The sequence below is a fragment of the Pygocentrus nattereri genome, chromosome 7, assembly GCF_015220715.1.
Source record: "Pygocentrus nattereri isolate fPygNat1 chromosome 7, fPygNat1.pri, whole genome shotgun sequence".
NCBI lineage: Eukaryota > Metazoa > Chordata > Actinopteri > Characiformes > Serrasalmidae > Pygocentrus > Pygocentrus nattereri.
The window spans coordinates 37,474,111-37,501,691 of record NC_051217.1 but is presented as its reverse complement, the minus strand read 5'-3'; the positions used below and the strand labels follow the sequence as shown (position 1 = coordinate 37,501,691).

Here is a 27,581-nt window from a genome sequence, read left to right as displayed (position 1 = left end):
CCTGCTCCTAATCCAGCAGCAGCCCGCCACAGTTGTTCCCATCTCCCGGCTTTGATCAAGCACTCAATCCCCCGAAAGCAGCCTGAGCTTCTCCAGTACAGATCTTCACATTTCCTGCATCCTAATCCCTTGCACTTTGAACATGGCCCTCATAATCTCAGCTCTCCTGGCACTTCTATTTACTCCGCATGGGAAAATGATAATCATTTCAGCGGGCAGTGAGAAACTGACCCCTGAACCCCCACAATCACAGGGCGTCCTCTGTAGCTGCGACATCAAAGTGAGGGTCCATCTGAGAAAAGCATCACAGTCGGTGGCTGAACCCCAAAGTTTACAATAACAGGACAGTCTAGTGTTTTCTTTTCCCACCCGTATTCCGTCAAGCCCCGTCTCCTCCCCAACGATTGGCTGCGCCTCTTTCGGCCTCAGGCGCGGAACGCCGGACCCAACTCGCCAATCCCAGCGCAGGAGGGCGGGGCTTGTCGGAATACAGGTGGGAAACCGGACTCCACACGCTTTAAGCGAGGGGTAGAAATAGTCTCACTTTTTTGTCCAGGCTTTCCAAACTAATCGGAAAAACACGTAAAACACCTGGTGCACCGTCTAAGGCCGCTTCTATCGAAACGGAGTCTGGTGTTGATCAGAGGCAGAGCACGAGAGCGATCAGTTTCCAAAACCAAGTTCATTTAGAGATGATAAAACCAGATGGACTGTCCGGTTTTCCCAACATTGTCTTGGTATATTTTCAGATGTAGGGTAAATTTTAGGCGTGGACGACAGCAGCGGACTAAACTCCCACACATGTTCAGGTCCCCTTAAATGTCACGATACATTAAATCACAATACTTTTATTTTGGTCCCTATGGGCGAATGTTTTATTTGGGTCTCTGTGAAGCGAAAATCTCAAAGGAACATAAAAGAAACACGAGCACGACAAAAAATGAATTGATAGAAATTGCATTTGGTGTCTAGAAACGGCACCACCACCGCAAGAAAGTCACTAATAATAACTAATAATAAAAATAATAATAATAATAATAATTGAATATAATTTCATATGATGTTTTAGTTTTGAACTAAGATTAAAACGAACATGGGATTTCAGTTTTTCTGCCGTAACAGTAACTCTACAAAAACCGATGTGACTTCTTTTTCTTTTCTTTTTCTCCTTTTCCTCCTTTCTTTTCTTTTCCCTTTCTGTGAAACACATCCCGCTTAAAAAGGGGAGATTAAGAGCTTTATGTTGTGTTTGCCATAGAATGAGCTAAAAAGCCTTTTCAGTTAAAGTTGCTTCACGAATCCGGAGCCCGTCGTTAAACGGAGAGATGTCCTTGCGTCATTACGCGGACAGGCAGTCCTGCCGTCTTGACTGCAGTTAAGCTCTCACTGGCTGAAATAGCCTGAATAAAGGCGCTTCGGCGGCTTTTACTTTTATTTACTCATTTATTTTGGCCACGAGCAACAAACGCGTTGGTCCACTTCATTTAACTCAGTGCTGGATATGCTAAGAAAACCAAGAATGACAGTGAAGACTATATCATAATTTTACAAGACTATAATATAATTGTTGATGCTATATAAAAGTAGCCATAGCAATAAAAAAATAAAAGTCATAAATTTCATCATCATAATAATCAGTCATCAAAAACTGCTGCAATAAATAAATAAATAAATAAATTACAGCCTGTCAAAATAAATGATCGCAGCAAAGACAAAACAGTCCGCCCGTTTCTCTAATTATTGCACGCTTATTATTATTATGATTATTGTTGTTGTTATTATTATTATTTTATTATTAATAACATTCCTGGACATTCCATGTCAACAAGCTCGTGGAAAATAAATGTTAATATTTTAACATCGAGAGCTGTTTGTTTCAATATCATTACTAATATTATTATTACAGCCAGGGCTGCTACTGTTACTACTGTACTCATCGTTATTACCGCCTCTAACTAGGAGTAGAACTGCTAATGAGAAAGAACTGAGGAGAAAAACCGGAGCGTTTCATTAATTCACTTAAATCTGGCTGTAATATTTACGTTAGACTGGCACGCGGTACGGCATCTGGCCATTCTATATCGAGAGAGAGAGAGAGAGAGAGAGAGAGAGAGAGAGAGAGAGAGAGAGAGAGAGAGAGAAACAGGGAGAAACAGAGAGATAGAGAGAGAGAGACAGAGAGATAGAGAGAAAAAAAAAAAATATATATATATATATATATATATATACAGAGAGAGAGAGAGACAGAGAGAGAGATGCAGAGAGAGAGATAGAGAAAGATAGAGAATATATATATATATATATATATATATATATATATATATATATATATATATATATATATATATATATAGAGAGAGAGAGAGAGAGAGAGAGAGAGAGAGAGAGAGAGAGAAATAAAGAGACAGAGAGAGAGAGAGAGAGAGAGAGAGAGAGAGAGAGAGATAAAGAGAGATAAAGAGAGAGAGCGACAGAGAGAGAGAGATACAGTACGTGTGTGTTGATTGGCATGCAGTGTGTGGTGAGTGGGGAGGTGCAGGTGGTTTATATAGAGGCACGCAGCGCGCGCTCGAGCAGATAAGAGAGACTGAATGCGCGGCAGAGTTAGAGCTTCATTCAGGGACGGCGAGAAGAGCTCTAGCCCAGTGAGGGGGTCTGAGGGAGCTCCAGCACTGCAGGTCAAATCGCTGCGGACAGTCCGGCAGCAGTGAACAGAAGCGAAGAAGCTCCAGCAGCGATTCTTAAAAGCTCTGAAACTCTGCGCAGCCATCGAGCCGCTGCGCTCCGACGCTGGAGACCAAAGCCAATCACCATGCCTCTGTGAAAGCAGCTCCACCTCCCACTCCACAAGCCCGTGGCCACACAAGCCGCAGGAGAGACGCGTTAGTAGTCGAGAGAAGCGAGGAGGAGCAGAAAGGAACTTCAAACAGAGGACCACCGGCCCAGCGAGGCGCCATGCAGTGCCAAGCCGAGCTACGAGGCTCCAACCCCGGGCAGCTGGCCGCGGGCAGACGGCGCTACAAAACCTTCATGATCGACGAAATCCTGTCCAAGGAGACGTGCGATTACTTCGAGAGGCTCTCCCTCTACTCGGTGTGTCCCGCCCTGGTGGTCAGACCCAAAGCCCTTCACTCCTGCTCCGGTAAGGCTCGAAGCCTCAGCCCCGTTTATTAGACTCGCGTTCATATTTACCACAGAGCTGAAACGCCGGTGTCCCAGACAAAACTATCTGGGCTCCAGCTCACCGAGCAGTCCGTTCCGGTTTAGCTCGCAACATTTAAGCCTGTCTTGTATGAAATTAGGCACATTAGATGCGCAGGAATATTTAATACCAGCTGAAATCGAGTCTGTTTTTACACCACTGCAGAAACCGAATGTGAAAGGGAAACTTCTGGAAATTTCTTTGGGTAATAAACCAGTAAAACTGTAAAACTAGCCTAGCATAAAAGCCGCTTTAGCAGGTGTAAAAAAAACTTTGAATACCGCCTCAAGTTGGAAGATGGTTCTTTATGGTTTTTTAGGGTTCTAAATAGACGAGATATAAGTTCTGTGTAGAACCTTTTGTATTATTTATTTATTTTTTTATTGGTTCTTTCCAGCACTAAAACGGGTTTTGCTTTGTTTACAGTAGGAACCTTATTTTGAACATTAATCTGTGCAGAACTGCATACAGCACATTTCACCATCAGTCTGAAGACGTTTTATCATGCAGAGCCGTTTAAACGCGAAGTGGTCCTTGTGGTTCTAAATAGAACAATTTTCAGGCTTTAAAGCTAAATTTTGGCTCTTTTTGGTCTTCACTGCTAAAACTTTGGAGGGCGGAACCAACAAAATGGAACGAAATGATCCCCTGAAAACGAGATGACCGGGACTAAATATGGACGTGAGGACAAGTCGATAAATCCCGTCACAAATATGCAAAGATACTAAATTATGAGTATTTAAAAATACTCAGAATACAAATCGCAAATACAAGTGGTTTAAACACACATCTCTGTGATACTCTGGTGGTTTTATCGGCTTGGATGTTGAAGCATCGTCCTGCAATCATCACATTTCATCATTCTTTCACCGCGTTTAAGCCTAATAGAAACGGCTTAGGGTGGCAGTGGAGACGAGTTATTAAATAGCTGTTTCAGGAAAACCGGCGCTGATAAATACAAGGAAAAGAAACGCACGAGGGAAAAAAGTTGTAGACCGTTTTAATTCTGGCGCTCCACTTCTAAGGTGTTGCCTGAATGAGCTTTACCGGGGCTTGAAGAACAGATAAGCTATCAAGCCGCAGTAGTTAAGGGAGGATGAGGGCGAGGAGAGCCAGGAAAATCCCACCAAGCAACCACAACGACAACTACGTTTCATTTCCTCCTTCAGTCTTTGGTTTTTGAGCATATACTTTTATTGTATTAAATGTAGTTTGTTTTTGGTGTTGCACGAAAATTGTGCAGTTTCTCTGAATTCATTCTCACCCCAAGACCACGTTTAACTGTAAATATAAAATAATATTTTTTTTACTATCAAATGTGTCAAAATTTCAAATGTGCTCTTGTTGTATAAAACTAATATTAAAATGGTAATATTTTCTAACCTATAGTCATGCACTAGTCACATATATATATATAAGCTACCATATATATATATATATATATATATATATATATATATATATATATATATATATATTCACTGCTGTCAGAATAAAACCTTGTATCTCCATTTTTCTCGATTTTCAGTTTTTGACATAATTTGAAAATGCATGTTGGCCTTTACGTCATGTGTAAATTTCATGAAAGATGGATCCCAATAAGCGGCCAAAAATGACTTGGAAAAAAGTCTGGTTCCATTGACTTACATTGAAAGTAATGCATGTTTTTGCCTTCTCCTGTAAACTTTCCATTTTTGAGATACAAGGTTTTGTTCCGACAGCTGCGGATATATAAATTAATATTAATTAATATAAAATGTCTAATTTGTTTAAGTCGTACAATGAAAGCACACATTAATTCTCTATGGATTTTGATGTGAACTTGGCAGAATCCAGAATTGGGGGGGTACCCAAGTCGCTTATTCAGGCTTTATGCGTTCAGTTCGTAATCCTTGATCATGTCAGTATGACGTCACATACCATTTCATTCACTAAAGGACCGTTTTGGTGCATTTGTGCTTTTAGTCAAAGATGTATCTACTCAAAAATGATGCCAGGAATATTCCTCAGGCCCTTTTAGTCCTTCACCTTCAGTTTCTGTTGGGATTATTGTAGTTCACTTGGTTCAGAGCCTCAGCTTTGCTTTTTCAGCTCTCATGTCTGGTTACTTCGACCAAAAGGGTCCCGAAACGAGAAGAATAGGCAGATAAATAGAAGAGAAAAGATCAAATGCTGACAAATGCTGGCTGTGCTAAGGCAGACTCCTTACTCCTCCTCGAGTTGTCAGTTATTTTAGGTAGCACTTTACTTGTGCGTAAGTCATCACTTCGCTGAGGAGCAATACCTTTACCTGAAGATAGCTGTAGGCTCTTATATCCACCTCTGATTGTGTTACGCTGCACTTTCAAACATGTTTTTTTCACCTGAACAGCCATTTGACTCATTGCCGCAAATCAGCCTGTAATGATTTACATTTGTATTTTGAAATAAGGCCTGCTAGCGCATGCCCAGAGGCTTCAGCGTTCAGAGAGAATGCTCGTTTTTCATGGCACCATACCTGGAATAGGTGTGTGGGACCCACAGGATGCGGTTAGGCAGCCGAAGCCCATGTAAAGTCTCAAAGACTGATTGCAGGTGAACAGATCACCCATAAACATGCATTTGTAAGCGTATTCATAGGCCTGGTCATGCAGCAAGCGCAGTTACCAGGCAGGCAGAGGAAGTTGCATCACTTTTGTGATGCAGCATCAGAACACTATGTAATTAGTTTATGAGGGATTCGTTAAACACGTTTCTAAATTCTTCACCAGCTGTGCTTCATCCGCAGGTTTTAGCGTGGACTTAACTGGGAGGCTTCATGCGTGCATGTTCCCGAAGAGTGAGTCAAGGCCGCGGCGTTAGTACTTATTGCGCGGACATTTGCACCGCGGTGTACTCGCCAGCCAAAAATTCCTCCATACATGTTCATTTAACCCCTTAAATGGCAGGGACCCACCAGCAGGCCCACAATTAAATGATACCCTAATTATACCTATAAGTTAAGAATTGCTCGGGCAGTTTGCACTGAAGTCCATGTTGTTAATGAATAATAAGCCTTAGTATGGAATAAGGCTGGGATTCTAAGGGGTTAAGTACAGATAGTATGGCCCACTTTTCAGATTGTCCGATTGTTCGTAGTGCTCTGATGTGTTCATTGTAGAGAATATTTCGGACACTTTACAGTGGTGGTGATAGAAACCAGGGGTCATTGAAGTCCATCTACAAAGTCTACTTGTGAACCTTCGGAGTTTTTAAAATCTATATAACGTTAATAATGTTTAAATGGTGGTTATATATTGCCCCCCCAAACAAAACCAAACAAAACAAATTCAATTTTCTTGAGTTTTATTTTTCCATATCGTTTGATACTTGTGCTAAAATTTCCTGATAACAGGCTAATAGAAATGCTCCAAAATCAGTTGGAATAAAATCTCTTTACATGAACTTGCACTGAAATTGAAGTACAATTTGTCTTCTCCTGTAAAGTTTCCATTATCAGAGATGCCGTTTTTTTGGACCGCAACGATATGTAAATGTTTTCTTTGGGGACTGTTTGGCCTGAATGGCCTGCCCGTATCTTTCCACTATGAATGCATTTTTACAAAAGGGCCAAAAACTCATGCGAAAACTATTGCATAACAATATCTGCCACACCAGTCGGGCAATTCATGACCATTTTGCGTGATAACTTTCTGTAAGGTGAGCTTTTCGAGGCTTTAAATGATTCAGACGTCTGGTTACTGTCGCCACTGTTGTGACTCATTAAGTTTCTGTAGAATGAGGCATTTCATGTCAAACCATGACATGACAAAACAATATAACTTTAATGAGTGGAATTAAGTTGCAACACCTGCAATTTGTCTGCTTCTAATATGAGACATGATTAAAATATGATAAAAATATTGAATTGATTTTATATTAGCTGCGTAAAACGTGAGACACGATTGTGGAATTTTCAAAAGTACAAGCAGCTCTAACACATGTAACTCTTTAAACTCTGAAGGACCTGTTAGTGGAGTTTAATCTCCTCCATTCTCAATATATATATATATATATATAAAAAAAAAGCATGCCAGAAATCTTTCTTTGCACACCACTCTCTAAAGAACTTTTCAACAGATGGTTCTTTTTTTTTTTTTTTTTTTTTGGAGACAGAATGTGTGAGTGTGGATAACCTTATTAAAATATAGACACACCAAATAATACAAAGGATCAAGGACCCCATAAATTGTTGTACGTAATTTACAATATGTCACAAAACATTTAAAGGTTCTTCACACTCACAAATCTCTTCAGAGAACCATCTTTGTAAACAAAATGTCTGGATGTGAAGAACCTGTTTAAATTTCTAAGAAAGGCAGCATAAGGGAAAGGTTCTAGGAAGAACCCCATGAATTGGTATAGATAATTTACGTTATATTACAGTTCTTGAAACATTTAAAAGTTTCTTCATACTCCCATTTTTTTTCTTCAAGCGTGGTTCTTTAGGGGACCAAAAGAACACTTTGCACTTTTATAAATTCATATTTTACATTTCAGTTTCATACTTGTCTACATACTTGCATAGTTTGTTATTGTAAGTGTAAATGAGTAGTTCATTGAAGTTACTGAATAATAAGCTTAGTTATTATAAAGGGCTTAACATCATTTTTGAACTAAATAAAGTGCATTTATGCTAACGCTGGAAAACCTTGTGTGTGAGATACCCTCCGTTTCGAATGGACGGCGGTTTTGCCCATCCTGACATGCCCTACTGAGAGCTCGGCACTGCTCTTTATACCTGCTGTGTAAATGGTGAAATGGGAGCCGGTGCGTTTGAATAGGTGGAGGAGATGAAATAATAAAAATAGCCCCAGCAGCTCTGTCCTGTCAAGCAAGGGGTTATTCTCTCACACACACACACACACACACTTCCTCTTCTCTGATGTGAAATGGACGATAGGGTACTGTGTGCGGAGGGGGTGTTTGGCAGCTTTGGGCGGAGGGATTGAGTATCCAATCCAAATATCAGATCCCCGCGCCCACCGTCTCTTTTTAAGCAGGCCTGGTGTGAGATACTCTATATGCCAGTACTTCAATGGCTTGTAATGCTGAATATAGAATCTGGCTGGCACAGTGGCTGGCACTCACTGAGAGGACACTGGCTTCTGGACTCTCCCACTGGGACGGGAGCCGTGGCATCCTCAAACTGACGGCCCCTGTCGGTACCACTCTTCACCAGGAGGGGCCGCTGTAACATACGGCAAAACCAGTGGAAAGCACTGAACAGCAGAATCCATGTGCTTGTCCTGCAATAGGAACACAGAAGCAAAGTGTTGTCACCTTAAGGAAATACTGACTGGGTTGAAAACAGGACCATCTTTGTCGAATCCAAGTCATATCCAAGACTATGACTGGTTGAGATCCAGTTTAAAGGCGGCCAAGACCAAGTCAGGAGTCCAAATAAAAGTAAGGCCCGATTTCGGGACCAAGCTGTAACTGCTTCCAATACAATGACACACAAGTATTTGTTTTTTGAGTTCCTTGAGGATGAGGCAGTGTGCTCTGGTGACAGCTAGAAGACAAAATAGTGTAATTTTTAACAGCAGCTGGTCTAAAATTGGTGAAATCGATGGCCAAGACCAAGACAAGCCAGCACAAATACAAAAAATAAATGAATAAATAAATAAATAAATTACTCAAGCCTGGCAAAAAAAGAACATATATATATATATATATTAGAGAGAGAGAGAGAGTTGTATAGAACCAGAGTTCAGCATAAGATGCTGGACCAACAGAATGAGTGAGAATTAGTCACCAATGTATAGAAGAGATTCCTCACAAATATACCTGAGTTAATCTATAATCATTTGAAAGTAGCTATAGAAGAAAAATTCTATCAAAAGTTTACATAACGAATGAAATGTAGCTAAATAGGTTGGGCAGCGCAGCCCCAATGCTTTGCGAATCTAAGAGCTTTGTCTGGTTCATTTATGACTGTTGTTCTCATTTAAGAACCTGTTCTGTGATTCATGATGTGTCTTCATGACTACCCCTGGCTTAAGTGTTCTCAAATATTCCATGACAATGGTGATTCAAACACCTTTACTGTTAAACAGGCTGATAATGCCATTATATAGTGCTTTGGAGATAAGCACATCCATGTAACCATCACTTAATCATCACTCGTATGACTTTCATGCTAATAACTGTGGCAGTGAAGTCATCCTGAATGTCACACAGGTAGGACTAGATTATTTAACCCCATTCAGATCTTGTTTCTGAGAAAGATTGGGTGGAATGTCCATAGAAAAACTACAGGGCCTTGAAGTCAAATGAGAGTTAAAACAAAAAAAGTGAGAAGGGCCCATTTGGAGACGGGGCTGGTGTAATGTCAGGTTATAATATTTCATTTAGGGTTCATCTCTCAGCAAAAACGGAGGGCAAAAACTGTTTTTTTTTTTCCCTGAAGGGAGGCGAGAGATAGAAATCAGCAGTGGCTTAATCTCCTATGACAGGGTGGTGAAAAATGGCCAAATAGCAGGGCTTCCTCAGGAGAAAGACGTAGGAGGACCTGCTATTGGCTTAAAGAGGTACAGCAAGGGACTTTTTCTCCTGCTAATGTTTTTCCTCTAGGCAAATAGGGCAGTAGCTCATCCGACCAATAGCTCAATACGTCTATATATACACGTCAGTCGGAATAGTATAGTCTGAGTGAGGCCATTCGGAATATAATTCCTATCCGATTGAACAAGGTGAGTAATCCTGTAAATAATCAGTTAAATAGAGGAGTAGTATCAGTGTAAATGCCTGTAAATGATTACATTCCCAATCAGAACATGTAAGTGTATTCTGTGCAAGTGCATCGCATCATAGCAACAGCAGAAAACTCATAAACCGGCTCTGGCAAAACATAGCAGAGCAGAAACTGGTCTGCAGAGGAGACAAAGTTTATGCTTTGATCTTTAAAAGACAGCGGTGGGCCGGATGTCCATCTTATGTATCTCAGAACAGGACATCTTCCTCTATGACATCATTTTAAAGCAATTAAAAACATAAGCACTGCTCACTGCTACTCATCTCACTCAGACTGGATCTTACATGATGTTTGCTGTCATGGTAACGTCTAATCTAGTCAGTTCTCTACGTGTGCCCATCGTTTTATGTTGGGTTAATTGTAGTGAGCAGGCAAATGAAGATGTTCCATCAGATTGTTGAATAGAATGAGCAGATAAACGCCTCAGTCTTAATCTTTAATCGGAATATATTCAATCTTATTGGCAGAAATCTTTGCATGTAAACACACTGTTGATGAACTAGAAATCAGATGCCTATACTGCATATAAAACTACTTTATTAACTGTCCAAAATATCTTCCACATCTTCTGAGTTTTTATATGCAATGTTATAAGTACTATTTTGACTTGCAGTGCATTGCATGTACCTCTCTGCCAAGCATAGATAAAAAACCCATGTTGTAAGCCAGCACTTTAACTCTCTTAAACCTCAGGCATTGAATTTGTAAAGGTAGCTTTTAGATACATTAAATGCTTCAGATGTCTGGTTCCAATCAGCACCACTGTGAATTGGTTACTTACCATTTTGACTGTATGTTTCTGTTGAATGGAGCATTTCACACCAAACCATCCTGAATGACACTGAATGAATTTTAATGAATTATGCAGGGGGGGGGGGGATTTCTGAAACAATTCAGAGCGGTTTAATAAACCTAGAAACAATGGTGGTGATAGGAACCAGACATCAGAAGCGTTTAATGCCTCTACAAACGACCTCGCAGATAACTTTGAGTACTTTGCCTTATGCCTCAGAGATTGTTTTATGATCATTTAGAAATAGGACTTTGGTATAAAATCCATTGATGGTGGAGAGGTACATCCAGGGTGCTGTGAAGCAAAATAATCCCAAAAGAAGACTTAACCTTTGCTTGTTTTTCAGATTCCACTATTTTAACTTGATCAACATTGCACATAAACATTCAGAAGACAGGTATGCTTAGTGGCTGCTTTGAATGTTACAAACATTTGCATCAATCCACTCTGAATGACTTTGTTTACACCTCAACAGTTACATTATGCAGAAATATCTCAGACATCACGCATCTAGCTCTCTACGTAATGTTGATAATGGCCACATAGTGGTGAAAATAAGTTGTCTTTGGGGATTATTTGGCCTTACAACACCCTGCATGTATCACTCCACTGTGGATATTTGGAAAAATGATAGTTTTAAGCTGAACGTTTATCTGAAAACTATTGCAAAATAATATATCAGACATCGCCAGCATTTTCGTAACTGTTGACTAATATGATGTAGTAGTTTTCTGCAAGGTGGCGTTTAGAGGCAGACGTCCGGTTCCCATCACCATCACTGTGAACAATTCTTGGACTTGATATTTCTCTCTAGAATGACTTTCTTTACACCTTAATGATCTGATTATGCATAATTCATGATAAAGTAGAAGTTCCCACTTTTTTTTTATGATGCTGCATTTGGGGTCGAGTCTGGCAGGAGATCCATCTGATGAGCCGAACCTTGTGACCACAGGCATTTACGAGGACTGGAGAAAATTCACAGGCTTGTGTTTCAAGTCTAAACACTTATACAGCACTTACATGTAATACGATACTGACAAGCATTCCACTAAAGGTTTTCCAGATCTCGTTGCATCGCGGTGCTTTTCTTTCAGTCAGGAGGGACGCTGTTAAAGGCAAAATAGCAAGACTAAAATAGCTGTATCAGATACGGCGCATTATCAGAAATGCTCTGTGCATGGATGAAACTGCTGAATGTTTGGCTTGTCACCAAAGGATGTGCTGAACACAAACGTGCTCCTTTCACCCACCGAGCATTAGCTGTTATGGAGCTGAGGTCTGTTTGATGGTTGTTGAGTGAAAAAAACATCCAACCACCAAGCTGTCAGCGCCCCGGCGAACCAAAACATTGCATACGGTGTTACTGAGAGTTCAAGCTCAGTGCCAAGTGCTATCATCTTTGTGGAATCCAATCATTTGAGGAGGCGTAGCAACATTTGACAGGTATAAGAGTGAGAGCAATCAAGGGCTTAAAGCGATAGTTCTACGAAAAATTTTACTGTTTTTACCCTCAGCCCAAATGTAGTCGATCAGCCAAGACATGTTCGGTGTCGAAGTTTGCTTCTTCGGTTTGCGCGGTAGCTCTGAGTTTGTACAGCACTCTACAAACCGCATGCCTAAATCCTTACGCACTTGCCTAAAACTGTGCAGACTTGTTAAGTAATTTCAAACAGACTTGCTTATGTGGCTTCTCAGACTGTATGGCGTACAGCTGCACATCAAAATAGACAAAAATATGGCTAGAATTCCATTTTTATAGATGACAGGTTGTCATACAGTGTCACCCATAAGGTGACATCTCCAATTTTGTCGTTTTTCAATTTTTGAGGTAATTTGAAAATACCCCTTGTCCTTTACATTGTATGTCAATTTCAAGACGACTTGACCAAAAGAAACAGCCCAAAATGACCCAGAAAAAAAGTCTGGTTCCATTGACATACATTAAAAGTAAAGAAGGTTTTTTCCTTCTCCTGTAAAGTTAAGACTTCGGAGAGCAGCGAATTGGACAGAGTGCGTTACGATGTAGGCATGATGCTAATTAATGGGCTGTTTAAAATGTATGTATAAACTATTAAGATATAGAGAAAGTAATTCAGAGTGGTTTGGTGTGAAACACTCCATTCTAGTGAAGGATACCAAGTCAGAATTGTTCATAGTGGTGGTGATAGGAACCAGATGCCTTAAGCCTCTAGAAGTTCCCAGACTGAAAGTCATTATATGATATGGGTATGAATATGCCATCTGATAGCTGAGATATGGCTCTCTATTAGTTTTGAGATAAGATATTACCCTAAAACATATATTTTTTAAATCCATTCATGGGTAGAGACGTACAACCCCATTTGCAAAAAAGTTGGGAGGCTGTGCAGAATGTAAATAAAAATAGAATGCAATGATAAGCAAATCAAGCAAACCGTATTTCTAAAGGAAAATACTACAAAGACAACATATCAAATGTTGAAACTGAGGAATGAAAAAATATAAGCCCATTTTAAATTTGATGCCAACAACATGTTCCAAAAAGGTTGGGACGGGGGCTTGTTTACCACTGTGTTTAACACCTCTTTTAACAACACTCTGTAAGTGTTTGGGAACTGAGGAGACACTGCTGTAGTTTTGAAAGTGAAATGTTTTCTGTTCTTGTTTGATACAGGATTTCAGCTGCTCGACAGTTTGAGGTCTCCTTTGCAGTGCTGGACAAAGTACACAAACCATGTACTTGAGTTAAAGTAGAGATACCCAAGGTAAAAAATTACTGCAGTAAAAGTAGAAGTTCCTCCCTTTAAAAGAATTAATTATGACTCTGATGTCCTGTTATCATTTTTATAGCAAGACTCTTACTTCAACTCATTTTAGGTAAAAAATAACACTGAAGGCAAACAGTTCTCATCAGGTAGAACCGAGTGGCTCTGAAATCACTACAAACAAGCAAAGTTTCAGTTTAAGATTTATTTACAACTTGGTTACAAATTTAAATTGAGTAAAAACTTTAAACTCAGGTTCACAAATGAGTTTTCCTTTACTATATTGATCTGTAGGCCTCTGTTCATAAACATAAACCAGCCAAAACAAATTTACCATAAAATGAAATAGTGTTTGCTTGCTTTGCGCTTCTTAATTTTTACATGTTATGTTTGTATACACATAAACCAAAAGAAATGACAGATTTAGCACAATGTACTGGAGTGAAAGTAAAAAGTTGCCCCAAATGGAAAAACTTGAGAACAGATACATGAAAAAACTTCCTAAGTACAGTAACAAATTACTTACTTACTGTCCACCACTGCTCCTTTGTCATATTTTTCATTCCATGCGCAAAATGTTCTCTATTTACCATTTTCAACATTACATATAAAAACACAATAGACATCAATAGACAAATCAGTGGAAATTCCACTGTAAATCCTGCATTTCATGTTAGTGACGTTAGCTTTGTAGCTCCAACGTGCAAGAATTCTGCCACCAAATATGTCTTGGCTGATTGACTACATTTGGGGAAATGTTTTATTTGCCACACTGACGCAGAAGTTTTGCCTTTCATGTGAAAGATCATGTAAACATGTCACACAGCGCATAACTGAGGCAGTGTTGAATTGTGAACAGCAAAACGATTCCGGACACAGAGCATGTGACAACGAGGAACTGCCATGAAAATTTCCCCGTGGCTAATTTAACATTTCATCAGTGTTTGTTTTAGGACTGTTTGCCGCGGTCTATAAACATGGATGGAGTAAAACGCCATCAAAGTAGGCTTTTGTCTTTAAAGAGGATGAAAATAAATCATACGGTTTGCCAGTTTGCCGGTTGTCAGGGATTTTCATGGTGTGTCATACACAGTATGCAGGCCTGCACAAACACATGACTGGGCCCCTCCTCTTACCCGGACTAAACCACACAAGCTGGGATTTTGAGTGGTTTTCGTAGCCAGAACTTTGTGTGTTGTACCTTGTTTTTTGCCTTATAGTTTCTTGAGCACAAACTGAGGACAAAATAACTGGGATTTCTGTTAAAGAAGGATGTTCCGTGTGTGATGCTTTCCATTTTCTAAATCTGGATTTTAACAGATGTACACTGCACATTTCAAGTATATTAGAGTTAATATGTCATATGCAAAAGTTTGAGAACCCCGGTCAAATCACGTTTTGCTGATTTTCTGAGTGAAAGTAAGTTAATAAACATCCTAAACATCAGAACACACTTTGGCACACGCACACGCACACACACACACACACACACACACACACACACACACACGAACACAATATATGAAATGTACTATATGAAACGTTTGCATGTTTTTTATGTTAAATTTATTATTATTATTATTATTATTATTATTATTAGTAGTAGTAGTAGTAGTAGTAGTAGTAGTAGTAGTAGTAGTATTAATATTCACCCAATCAGTCACTCTCATGACTGCATACCTCCTAAGGTGATTGTAAATACAGACGCAGTTGTTTAAAGTGCCCACAGTTTCATTTGTATAGCTCATCATTCTCAATCTGTGTGACCTTATATATAAAAATGGTTTGGGCTATTTGGGTGACTATTGACTTTTAGTTTTTGTTTGTGACATTAGCCTTGGGACATGTTTGGCCTGACGTCATCTGGAGTAAGTGGAGAATTGTCTAGATTAGATATTTTTGTGAACAGTTATTTCAAGAACTTGGACTCGGACTTTCAGGCTAGCAGGTCTGTGTTCAGTAAGAACTGATATATTGAAAGCTTACATTTTAGAGTGACGGTCAGCATGTGCAGATTTGCAGTAACTGTCACCGACAGCTGAGTGAGAAGGTTGAATGCTAAACCATATGTATGTTGGGGGCTGGGGTAGTGTAGGTATTGTAGGTATTATAGGGCATATGTAGCAAAATATTAATACCAAAAGTCTTGCTTTTGTGAGTCTGTATGGGAGAGTATGAAGAAGCAGCAAGGAAGAGTTTCATGTCTGAACAAGCAGCTGAAGACATGGAACATTAGCAATGAGCTCATTTCTTGGGAGATGTAATCGTTCTCATGTGTATCTTTTTGTATTGGTGCATGATTTACCTATGACCTAAAGGCATGTTCTACCTGAGGCTGTTTAACTACATAAAAATAAAAAGCGTATGTTACATTTCAACCGATTTTTAGACTGTGTCCTGATGATCCGTCTACATACTTTTGACCAAGTTATCTACCATTTTCAGTTATTAGGTATTCTGAATGTTTAAGTTATGCCCAACTTTATTCTCAATGCTTTATAACCGTCATTTTATTATCTGCAGCGCATTTTATTATCTGGACGCATCTAAGGGTGTTTTCACACTTGTTCTGAAAACTCGAGTCAGATTCTGGACTTGTTTGGGGGAGGGGCTCATTATGGCTTTCATATGCACGAGAATCATGGATCCATCTGAATCATGGATCGATTGCACAATTCCTTACATCAAGCAAACCCAGACCCCTTATTTCAGGTGGACCGGAGGTCGTCTCTCTGGGTGGCTCCAGGGCTCAAAAACAGCTCTCACACTAGACCAAACCTACCAAACTCACAAAGCAAGTGGTCTCCCAGGCCAAAATGCTGTAGAAATTAGTGTTTACCTTCATCTAATGCTCTGAATTCAGTTCATGAAGGCCTTGCTAATTAACAGTTGAGCTGAATCAGGTGTGTTTAATAATCCAGTGTACTGAACACAGCAGTGTTTTGGCCCACCAAGACCGGAGCCTGATACGTATAATAGAGCATGCATCAGCAACAACATTGGCTTTCTATGATTGAAAACAGTGATTCCAAACTTCTGAATGTTAGCATATCGCTGTTGAAAGAAAACCTTTTCAGTTTTTGACATAATTTGAAAATGCATGTTACCATTTACATTGTTTGCAAATTTCATGATTAATGGACCAAAAGAAATGGCCCAAAATTACTTGGAACAAAGTCTGGTTCCATTGACTTACATTAAATGTAAAGTATGTGTGGAGCGTCGAATGCGTCGAATGCGGGACGGAGAAGCTGGTCTGGCTGAACCAGTGGGCTAAGTAGCTGATGATGCTCACCTGTGCCTCGTTTCTGCCAGCCTACTTATAGCCATCTCTCCCTTCAGTAGGTGGCAGAGAGAGAAGGAGACCAGGGAAGGCGCGAGAGCAGAACCGGGCCAAACCGAGCCGACTGAGTGGAGCTAAATGAGTGGAAGGGAGAAAGAACTGAAAAGTCCCTGCGAGCCGTGTCTTATTTTGTAGGCTGAAAAGCCGAGTGTTTTGTTTTCAAATAAAAGAGAGCTCTCCGCCTTCACCCCCTGCCCCTGGCGTCTTTCCTCCACCCACCGTTAAAATATTTACAGTATGTTTTTCGCTTCTCCTGTAAAGTTTCCATTTTGGAGATACAAGGTCGTCTTCCGACAACAGCGATATATTGGTATATTCAGACACCACCTCTTCATTTACTGAATTTCCCAAAATCGTATTGGTTCTAAGAGCAGGAATAGTTTTCCAGACCTCCAAAGTTCAGTTTTAGAAGTTCAGCCTTGGTTGCATTTTCAGCTTTTTACAATCTAAGTAATCTCAAACACATTAAACGATGTTGATGTCTGGACTCTGGACTGAGCTTCTTGACAGCTACACATCCTTTCAGACCCATAGAGCTGAGTCATCTTCTCACAGTGGAAGGATGGACAGAAACAGATCTGAAGCAGCTTGATTTTCTCTTCTCTCTCAAAGATGAAAGCTTTAAATACTTTTTTTCCTGATGGGGGCAGTTTTGGTGGTCTACTAGGTCTTGCAGATGGTTGTTATGAGTCCCATTTTCTCTGCATCATTTAATCATTTTTGGGAGTTTTGGAAACATGTTTTTTTTCACTTATTGTCATTTGACTTTCTCTTACGCAAGTGGAGTTTATACCTTATATCTTATATGTAAGTGGATCTTATATCCAGTCTTCTCAGAATTATCTCCTAAAAAGGGGTTAATTTGAACCGACCAGTAATCAAAACATTTTTCTGTAATCTCTACTCTAAAAGTATGCGAAAAACAGCGAGTCAACCTGTGAGTCATGTGAATGTGATAGCATCTCTTTCACGTTCTCGCTCTCTTTCTTTCTCTTCCTCTCTAAATGCGAATAAATCCCAAAGATTCAATGGATCAAAATTGTATTTTTATGTCCCACTAAGCTCAGTTGAGTCCTAGTCTGTGTTTTATGGACTCTGGCGTCTTAATGCTGTCTGAGGGAGAAAGAAGGAAAGCGAGAGAGAGAGATATGAAAAGATTTAAGTTTTAGGACCACTCTTAGGGCTGAAAACCCAGCATCCACCCTCCAATTTATTACCCAGAGTGCACTGTGATTGTGAACGCAAGCTTCACGGGAGAATCATTATCTTCCAGCAGTTCAAAGGTGGTGGTGTAAAACACCAGTTACGTCACCGTAGCAGTCCTGCAGTTCAGTCACCTACATCAAGAAGGTCAGGCCTGTTAGCTTTCCCTTCCATCGTTAAGGCGTAAGGGGACAGGCTGTTAAGGAGGATTTAGCACGGTTGGACATAATGGTTGCGAAAACCAGAAACCAAGCAGAACGATGAAAGTAGCCGAATGGGTCTCGGAGCTCAATTTAGGGTCACTTTTCTGACCGTAGATTAAACACGTTGTTGGATCGCTGTGTCGTGTCAGTATGGAGTCACCAAAAGCCATTTTTACTCTTTAATGAGGACCATGTGCACAAAACAGCCTTTAAAAGAAAAGCGTGGCAAAAAACCCCCACAAAAATTTAACAAAACTAAATAAATACTTAATTGAAAACTGTTCTAATATTTGGCTTCTAAGCTTTTTTTCTTAAAAGCATGGATGAACTTTAGGAACTGAAACTGAATGACTCAGGCACAGAGTGCCTTGGAAGGATGGGAAAGTGTTCTCTTCAGCGTATCCACATTGCTGTTTACATTGTCAATAGGAACAAATACCTAGAAATAAAGTACCATGTTTCTACTCTGTAATGCTTTACTTGCTTTACTTTACTTCTCAACATACAGATACAGAGGTTGGAACATTGAACTAATCATAAACTTGTGTTTGAGAAAGTAAATGCGAGGGATGCACAATAATTTTAGCATTGTGTTGGCTACAAATTTGACTAATATTTCAATCCAACATTTGATAATGTATATATTGTACTCTGGAAGAGCAGAATATTTCGACAGTGCTGGGCTGTGAATCCAAAATGTCTGAATGTTATTCATTTTACTGCATTTGTAACCCTCTACAAATCAATTTTACATTTCTCTTCAAAGATAATCTAAATGCTTAAATGTTTATGTATCAGAATTGGCAATGTGCATAAAAAAATATCGTATATTATAAGCACATCTCTAGTAAATGCTTCATGAGCATTATCAGTTACACAGGGTGATTCAAACATTCATCTGATATCAAAGCGGCTTATATTTCCAACCGTGAGGTGCCTAGGAACCAATCACATACCAATTGTAAGAGGGGGTCATAGAGTTGGCTGTCACTGGAAGACGGCTCCCTTCAGTATGCGAGGAGATGCGACCCCTGAGCAGAACGCATTCTGCATTCTCCACTTCAATAAGAGTGAATCCGTCCTAACTGTGCAATGTGATCTCCATTGATAGTGAACCCCAGTCTGCTGCAGAATCACCCTCTTACCCAAACTACCTCTTTAGAATTCACAACATGTGAGGAAAGTAACTCTGATTTCCAGATTCACTCAACCGTAGGTCAATATGATACTCTTTGACGTGATCTTCTGTGCATGCTGCCATGATTTTAAGAACACTAACATTTTTCTTGTTTATGACATGTTGTCATAGGTCCTTCTTCACTCAGGGCATACCCCCTGCTCTCTGTCATCACCCGGCAGCCCCCCAGCGTGCTGCCCCACCTGTCCCAGCCGTCACCTCCCAGCCGGGTTGCCCATCTGCCACTGCACGCGGGGCCCGGCGAACTGCCACCCAGTGAGACGCCAGTCAGCATCAGCAGCGAATCAGACACAGAGCACAGTGCCCCCCGGCTGAAGAAACCCCGCCGTAGCCGCACTATCTTCACCGAGCTCCAACTCATGGGTCTGGAGAAGAAGTTCCAGAAGCAGAAGTATCTGTCCACCCCGGACAGGTCAGTAACTGCTTTAACTAACTTTAAATCAGCATTGTGTTGGAAAGAGGTTCATATTTAAGCATGAAAATGAGCTAAATGCAATTATATATAAGTATTATATATAAATATTATATATAAATAAGTGTGTAAAAATATATCTGTTTATCATGATACCATCATTTGGAGGTGGTGATTCAATTGCATACATTTTGCAATGCCCTTCAGGACTGGAGAACCAAGACCTGTTTACTGAAGTTGTAATCTAGCCGTACAGTCAGGCTGAACTTCTGCCTGTGTGTCTGGCACAATTAAAAGTCAATCAGATCTTTGTGGAGGTCTGCATGGGCCTGAAACTAAAGCCTGAACTCAACCCGTACCCATTACCTTGTGACCTGATCTGAAGTCGCCTGAAAGGTGATAAAAAAATGTAAACCTTAACATGACCCAAACCCAGGGCTTTGAGACCCGACTTGAATAGGTACATCTGGTACTGCTAAATTTGAAACCCGAGCCTGACCTGAACACAAGATTTTGAGACCTGGCCCAAAAAGGTTGAAATGTTCTTGCTAAATTTGACGCTCTGGATCAGGTTTGGGATTCAAATTTTGTTGGGTCTGTTGGGCCTGTTTGGGTCAGGCCCTAAAGTTGTAGGGGTGGGTCAGGTTCAATTTCGTGCTCATGAACAAAGATCTGCTTGGCTACTGATTGTGTCAGACACACATTTTAGACATGAGAACATGGCAGGTAAGAAGTTCAGCCTGTCTTTAAGGCAAGAGTACAACTTCAACAGGTTAGGAGTTTCTGCAAGCTTTGGCAGTGATTAAGCTAATTACAAATGATGACAGACATTTGAGATGTATGTGACAAAACTGAATCGGCCTACAATTGAGATTTTGAGACCTGGCCCAAAAAGGTACAACTTGCTAAATTTGACACTCGACCCGAGCCTGTGACTTTGAGACCCGACCTGAAAAGGCATAACTGGTACTGCTAAATTTGAAACCTGACCAGAACCTATGGCTTTGAGACCTGACCCAAACAGGCCTGAACAGTACTGCTGAAGTTTAAACTGGAATTTGACCCGAACAAGAGACTTTGAGGCTCAACTCGATCAGGCAAAACTAGTACTGCTGCATTTGACAACTGACCCAAATCTATGGCTTTTTAATTACATGGTGTAATGGTAATACAAGTAGCACAAGTTTACAAAGATGATTAAACAGAAGCACTTGGAACTTGCAGAGGAAAGAATCAGGAGATGAGCCAGTGACTAATAGTTAAACGTTTGTCAAAGATCTATAAGTCTGCTACCCGACTTGATCCCAGGAGGGATTTTGTGTCGAATTAGTTTGGCCTCTTTTTTTTCATCACACTGTTTTTGTGTAGCAACTTGTTTTTATTGGATGGAATATGTGCCTTTTTGTAATCTCTCTGTTTCTAGTATAGTGTACAATGAGCCTGATAAAGCAAGTCTTAATAACGATTCACTGTGGAGGAAACAAAAAAGAGCATGCTAAAAAGAGAACTGTTTAAAATTCCAAATCAGTCAAGGACTTCTTCGCTGTGGAGACATTATGTCTGGTTCTTACATCAGACAGTAGTATTTTGAGCTATGATTGCAGATGGACTGGCACATCACCTCTTCAATAACAAATTTATCGTTGGTGCAGCCGTTCCACAGCAGCAAGCCAGAAAAGTCAGTGTCAGAGTATTTTCTCACTTCAGGTTAGTCTGAACTAGAGGAAAAGTATGACTTTCAGATAAATATGTTTAGTTCATTTTCCTTCAATCATGTACTTAGTAACAAAGGACAGGACTTTCTCTGTTAGTGTGTGAAAGCAGGTTCAGGTTCAGGTTTCAAATTTAGCATAACAAGTCATGGCCTATTTGGGTCAGGTCTCAGTCTTGGTTTCGGCTCAGGTTTGGTTTTCAAATGTAGTGTATTATTTGGGCTTCTTTGGGTCAGGTCAGGTCTAAAAAGTCATGGGTTTAGGTTTCAAATTTAGCAATACTTTTCAGCCTTCTTCAGTTGTGAATTCGGATCGGTTTTGGTATTCAAATTTAGCAGTACCAGTTGGGCCTCTTCGGGTCAGGCCTCAAAGTCATAGGGGCGGGTCAGGTTCAATTTCTCGCCCATGCACACATCTACAAAGATCTGCTTGGCTACTGATTGTGTCAGACAGACATGTTAGATATGAGAACACGGCAGGTAAGAAGTTCAGCCTGACATTATGGCACAAGTACAACTTCAACGGGTTAGGAGTTCCTGCAAGGTTTGGCAGTGATGAAGCTAATTACAAATGATGACAGACATTTGAGACGGATGTGACAAAACTGAATCGGCCTCCAGTTGAGGGTGTGGTCGCACTAGCAAACACTTCGCACTGTGTTCCCAGCGAGGTTAGAACTATGAAGAGACACTACTGTACTGGAAGTGCATACTGTTAAAATTTCCTGCTTTCATTAGTGCAAAAAGTTGGCAAAGTATCCTGACTTTCTCAGTATTCATCCACCATCTGTCCTTATTTATCAATCAAACAGAATTATACTGTAATGCAGAGAATCTTTTGCAAAACAAGAATCCTCAATGACATGTAAATGTAAGCATGAACTAGGTTTTTTGCTTTAGGAGCAGGTTTGGTGAATGAATGGCACTGATTATCATTGTGACATTTTGATTTATGTTTTTGGGGAACGTCTCAAGCCCAGTTAATCGGCACAAGCCAACGAATGACATACTGCAATGTTCTAGTCAGGACAAGAGTAACATTTTAACCTCACGCTTTTTGAATAACAGAAAAAACCTCTAAAAGAAACACTACCCCCATTCAAGAGGAGAGGGACATGTGCCAACAACAGCAAACAGAAATGTATTACATTGATTTCATGCCAATCATTTAATACACATGCAGGTGTATATAAAACTGCTTTAGAGCTTTGCACAATGAGATGAGGTAATCGAAGTGTCTTAGGTCGCCTCTCGTGGGTCATTCTTTCTCAGCCTTAACGCATTTTCCATTTGATTTAAGGCTTCATGTTTCGGGGGGTTGGCTGTACTGGACATACTGTCATTTTGGTCCAAAGCTAGACTGTGTTTGGAGCTGTAGAAGCCACCTACAAGGATTCAAAATGTGTCAATTATGGAAAACAATTGGCTGTACTTTCCGTCTTGTTCAGCCTAGGGTCACATTGCTCCTGCCTGAAAAAAGCAATGGAGCTGTCACTGATCATCCACGTTACAAGGAGTAAATCGTCCATGATGCAGACGGGCCACCTACCACAAAACTTCACCTGCAAACTAGCTCTCCAACCTGGATTGCAGCACATATGTGCACATTTCTGTCCTGGTGGGGCATTTCCAGTGCTTTCTATATTGCCATAATGGTAGGGTTACCTTCAGAGGAACTTCATAACACATGTGTATGCATTAAATAATGCATTTATAAAGCAGTAGCTGAGTATTTATCAACAGCTTAATCACAAGATGACATCAAATGCTTCATGAAGTAAATGACATTGTAATTGACATAAGAGGTCTTAAACTAAAGTGATGGGCATTTATAACACTGTTATGAAGCATGATTTCCATGTATTGGAACCTAAATGTCATCTATTAAGGAGACCTGCTTTTTATGTTCTTATAAAAATAATTCATATCTTGTCTCTTGCTCTTAATTAGGCTTCTACCTACCTTCTAGTTGGTGTTCTCAATTAGACCACTGCCTGTTCCATGGCATGTGTTATAAGTGGAACAAGGGTCCACCAATTTAGTTTAAGGTCCCTTATGTCACACATAATTGCTGTCACAACAACACATTGCTGTCTTGCAATTATTGCCATAAACACTAAAGTATTGCTTTCTAAATATCTCATTCAATGCTTATGCATGTATTATGAAGTCCTTATGTAGGTGGCCTTCAAATAAAGTGTTAAATAAACACTATAGCTGTTGCTGTGCTACTCCTAATCTCACCCTAACCTTATGCTCATGAGCCAAATGGCTCATTTACTTTTTCCAAAACCTGAATTGCTTCGTAAAAAAGCATTTATTTTGGGGACATCTTGTGCCCACAAAGAGCTAAACAAACACATACATACACACGAGATACATGCTCATATCTGCTACTCTTAGTCTTAGTAATGAACAAATTAAAATCCCAGTGGAATGAAAACCACAACCTGGAGGAATTCCCCCTCTAGAGATAGGACCAAAGAATGAGGAGATCACCGTAGCCGCAGGTCTATCTGTTCTCTCTCTCTCTCTCTCTCTCTCTCTCTCTCTCTCTCTCTCTCTCTCTCTCTCTCGCACGCCTGCTGTTTTTGGCCGCAGATGAGCTTGCGCAAGCAACCAGACAATCAAAACCTCATAAAAGTAATGAAAAACTTGCTATAATATAGACCGCAATGATTTATATAATTTAGTCATAATTGTTTTTATGAGGTAGAGATGATCACCGCATAAGCATTATCATTATCATGAACATCAATTTCAAAATAACTTCCAAATAACTCCACAATAAGTCTAGGTGAAAGGAAAAGCACCATCTGTGTTTGCTTTCTGTTGGAAAACTGACAGTCAGACATGAGAGAGGTCAAAAGTGTGGAATCACTGTTTTCAATAGTAATTCAGTAACAGTGATGTTGTTCAACATACTTGCACAAAAGTATATTTTTTTTGGTTTCTATTTTTTTAAGTTAGTAAATTGTAGATGTATCCAGAGTGATGAACAGAGCCGTAGGTAATTTTATAATGAAAATAAAATTCACATCCAGAATGCCTTGTATTTCAAAAGCCTCAACATATAAATGTATTTTTACCATTTAGTGTGTTCACTCTTTGTCTTTATTGCAGCTTCCAGTGTTTTCAGAAAACTTGCTTTCATTTTCCCAAAAAAAAACTGCAGGGATGTTTTTACAAACCTCCAAAGTTCAGTACACATTGACTGTATTTTCTGCTTCTGATGATCCAAGTCATCCCAGAGTTCTGGGCTCTGGGATGGTCAGTCCGTTGTTTTGACAACACCTGCAGCTTCTTTGATTTCTTCTGTTTTGTTGCATTTTCTGCCACTAAGTGACACTTAGTGACACTTCGACATCATGTGGATTAAGTGGTGCAGATTGTTTCTGAAATTTGACAGAAATCTGAATTTTTTCAGAGCTGTGTGAACAGAAACATCTTATTTGATCTTATTTGAGTTTTTTTTCTTTTTCTTTTTTTTTTGTGGCTTGCATCTCGGTGTTTCCAGATCAGCTAACATGATGGTGAAAGGTGTGCATGCAGGTCCTTTCATGGATGAGTTGTGTTCGCACTAATGACAGATATGGGTCTCCTACAAATATGAACCACCACATCCAGAAAGATTGGATCTGAGTCAAGAATTGTCACCCCTCATTTATTTAAGTTCCAGTCAAAGCAGCTGTTTAGTGCAAGATGTTCAGTTTTCAGGGTCAGAAAAAAGCAAGAAACATTATAAATATTTAGTTTAAATGTCAAATATGTAAATATATCAGTATTTAATTTGTCCATTCTTACCTTTCTGCTCCCTACTTCCACAACGTCGTATCTCCATTTTTGTCATTTTTTAGTTTTTGGCATAATCTGAAGTTACCCATTGTTCTTTACATTGTTTGTAAATTTCATGATGAATGGACCAAAAGAAACAGCACAAAATTAAATGGAGAAAAGTCTGGTTCCTCTGGTTTACATTAAAAATAAAGTAGGTTTTTTCCTTCTCCTGTAAAGTTACCCTTTTGGAGATATGAGGTTTTGTTCCTACATATATACATACACACACTCACCAGCCACTTTATTAGGTACACCTGTTCAGTTCGTTGTTATCACAATAGCTAATCAGCCAATCACATGGCTGCAACTCAATAGGTGGTCAAGACAACTTGCTGAATTGCAGACCGAGCATCAGAATGGGGAAGAAAGGTGATTTAAGTGACTTTGAACGTGGCGTGGTTGTTGGTGCCAGACGGGCTGGTCTGAGTATTTCAGAAAAATTTCAGAAAACATCCAGTGAGCGGCAGTTGTGTGGATCGAAAATGCCTTGTTGATGTGAGAGGTCAGAGGAGAATGGGCAGACTGGTTCGAGATGATAGAAAGGCAACAGTAACTCAAATAACCAACCAAAATCTCTGAGGAACGTTTCCAACACCTTGTTGAAAGTCTGCCATGAAGAATTAAGTCAGTTCTGAAGGCAAAAGGGGGTCCAACCTTTTACTAGCAATGTGTACCTAATAAAGTGGCTGGTGAGTGTGTGTGTGTGTATATATAATTACATATCAAGAATGAGAAAGACAAAGGAAAATAACTAGAGACACAGAGAGAACACTTAACAACCACCTGGAAGATCTGTCAGACACCAACACTGTCCGCATCAGATAAACAGCACTTAAAGCTTTCATCTTTGAGAGACAGGAAAAAATCAAGCTGCTTCAGATCTGAAAACATCCACAGGTGTTTCTGTCGATCCTTCCACTGTGATAAGATGACTCAGCGCTATGGGTCTGAAAGGATGATTAGCTGTACTAGGAAAAGGAAACAGATCTGTAATGTGGAGTAAGGTTTTATGGATTGATGACTCTAAATTTGTAATTGATCTAACTTCATCTTAAGAAGCATACAATGCAACCAACTTCTAAGACTGAAAATTGTAAGCATGGAAAAATATCCCTGCATATTTCTTTGAAAATCTGAAAGCAAAAAAAGTCTTCTGGAAAGAAAGGAGGCTGTGGTGGAATGAAGGCAAATGGTGGATACTGAAAAAAAAAAAAAAAAAAAAAACATATATATATATATATAGTTGTTGAGGCTTCTGTGTCGCTTCTGTATGTTTTCTGATGATAAATATGTACTGAATCGCCGTTTGGACACATGAAAGAGCGGCCTCTAACTTTTGCACAGTTTGTGTATGACCATAAGGAATTTGAGATTCATGTCGTTTCTCAGATAACTGCAAATGAGAGAGAGAGAGAAAGAAAGAGAGCACATGACAGAGTGCGATAATCTGCTCATTTCCAGAAGATCTTTGTGCCTCACTTCAAATGGCCGAGCACTTCTCTGACGGATCGAGAAATACTGGCTAATCTTCTCAGGCTGTTGGGAGCCACTTTGAAGGCAGACGTGGCTGGAATCCCTGTCCAGTCGTTTGATTGCCTGGCCGTTTGATACAGCCCCCTTCTATTCACGGCTATCACGTTACCATCAAACCAATCGCTGCATTAGTCACGGAAAGCTTGCTGAAGTTGCCAGAAGACCCTCGGCCGCCTCTAGGGGAGCTAAGAACTGCCGCAATAGGATTACCTTTTCCTGTATAGATAAATGGTGATAGGATTCGATGGGAGGTCTGCGATTACAGGCCGTCTGGGAAGACAGAGTCATGTAACCCCCTTTGATATGTCACGCCAGCTTCGCTGATTATGCAGTGATTAGATGGACATCTGGACCATGGAGGGCCACCCACTGGCTTTTATGTGTCGTACAACAGGTGACTTCAGGATTGGTGTTGGGATCCTCTTCACTGCCAGTTGAACATAGCTACCTTTATTTTGACAGACGGCACAAAGGACATGGCTGGGTCTAATTACTGTTACATTCATTCACAATTGTGGTTTCATTTGGTCATTGGCAGCTGGTTCAATTGGTCATTTGCAGCCGGTTCCAATAACTGTTCCAAGGCCTTGCAAGCGCTGTCATTTTTTGTAGTGCTGTACTGAT

The 27,581-nt window shown here is 40.0% G+C and overlaps 1 protein-coding gene across 1 annotated transcript in view; it reads left to right on the top strand.

Annotated features, from left to right (window-relative positions):
• The first annotated feature begins 2,609 nt into the window (after window positions 1-2,609).
• barx2 (BARX homeobox 2) overlaps window positions 2,610-27,581 on the top strand; it is a 28,542-nt gene continuing 3,570 nt past the window's right edge. The window contains exons 1-2 of the mRNA XM_017709078.2: window positions 2,610-3,142; window positions 19,576-19,876. Coding sequence (XP_017564567.1) covers window positions 2,956-3,142; window positions 19,576-19,876 — 488 coding nt within the window. The 5' untranslated portion in view covers window positions 2,610-2,955. The remainder of the gene's footprint in view (window positions 3,143-19,575; window positions 19,877-27,581) is intronic.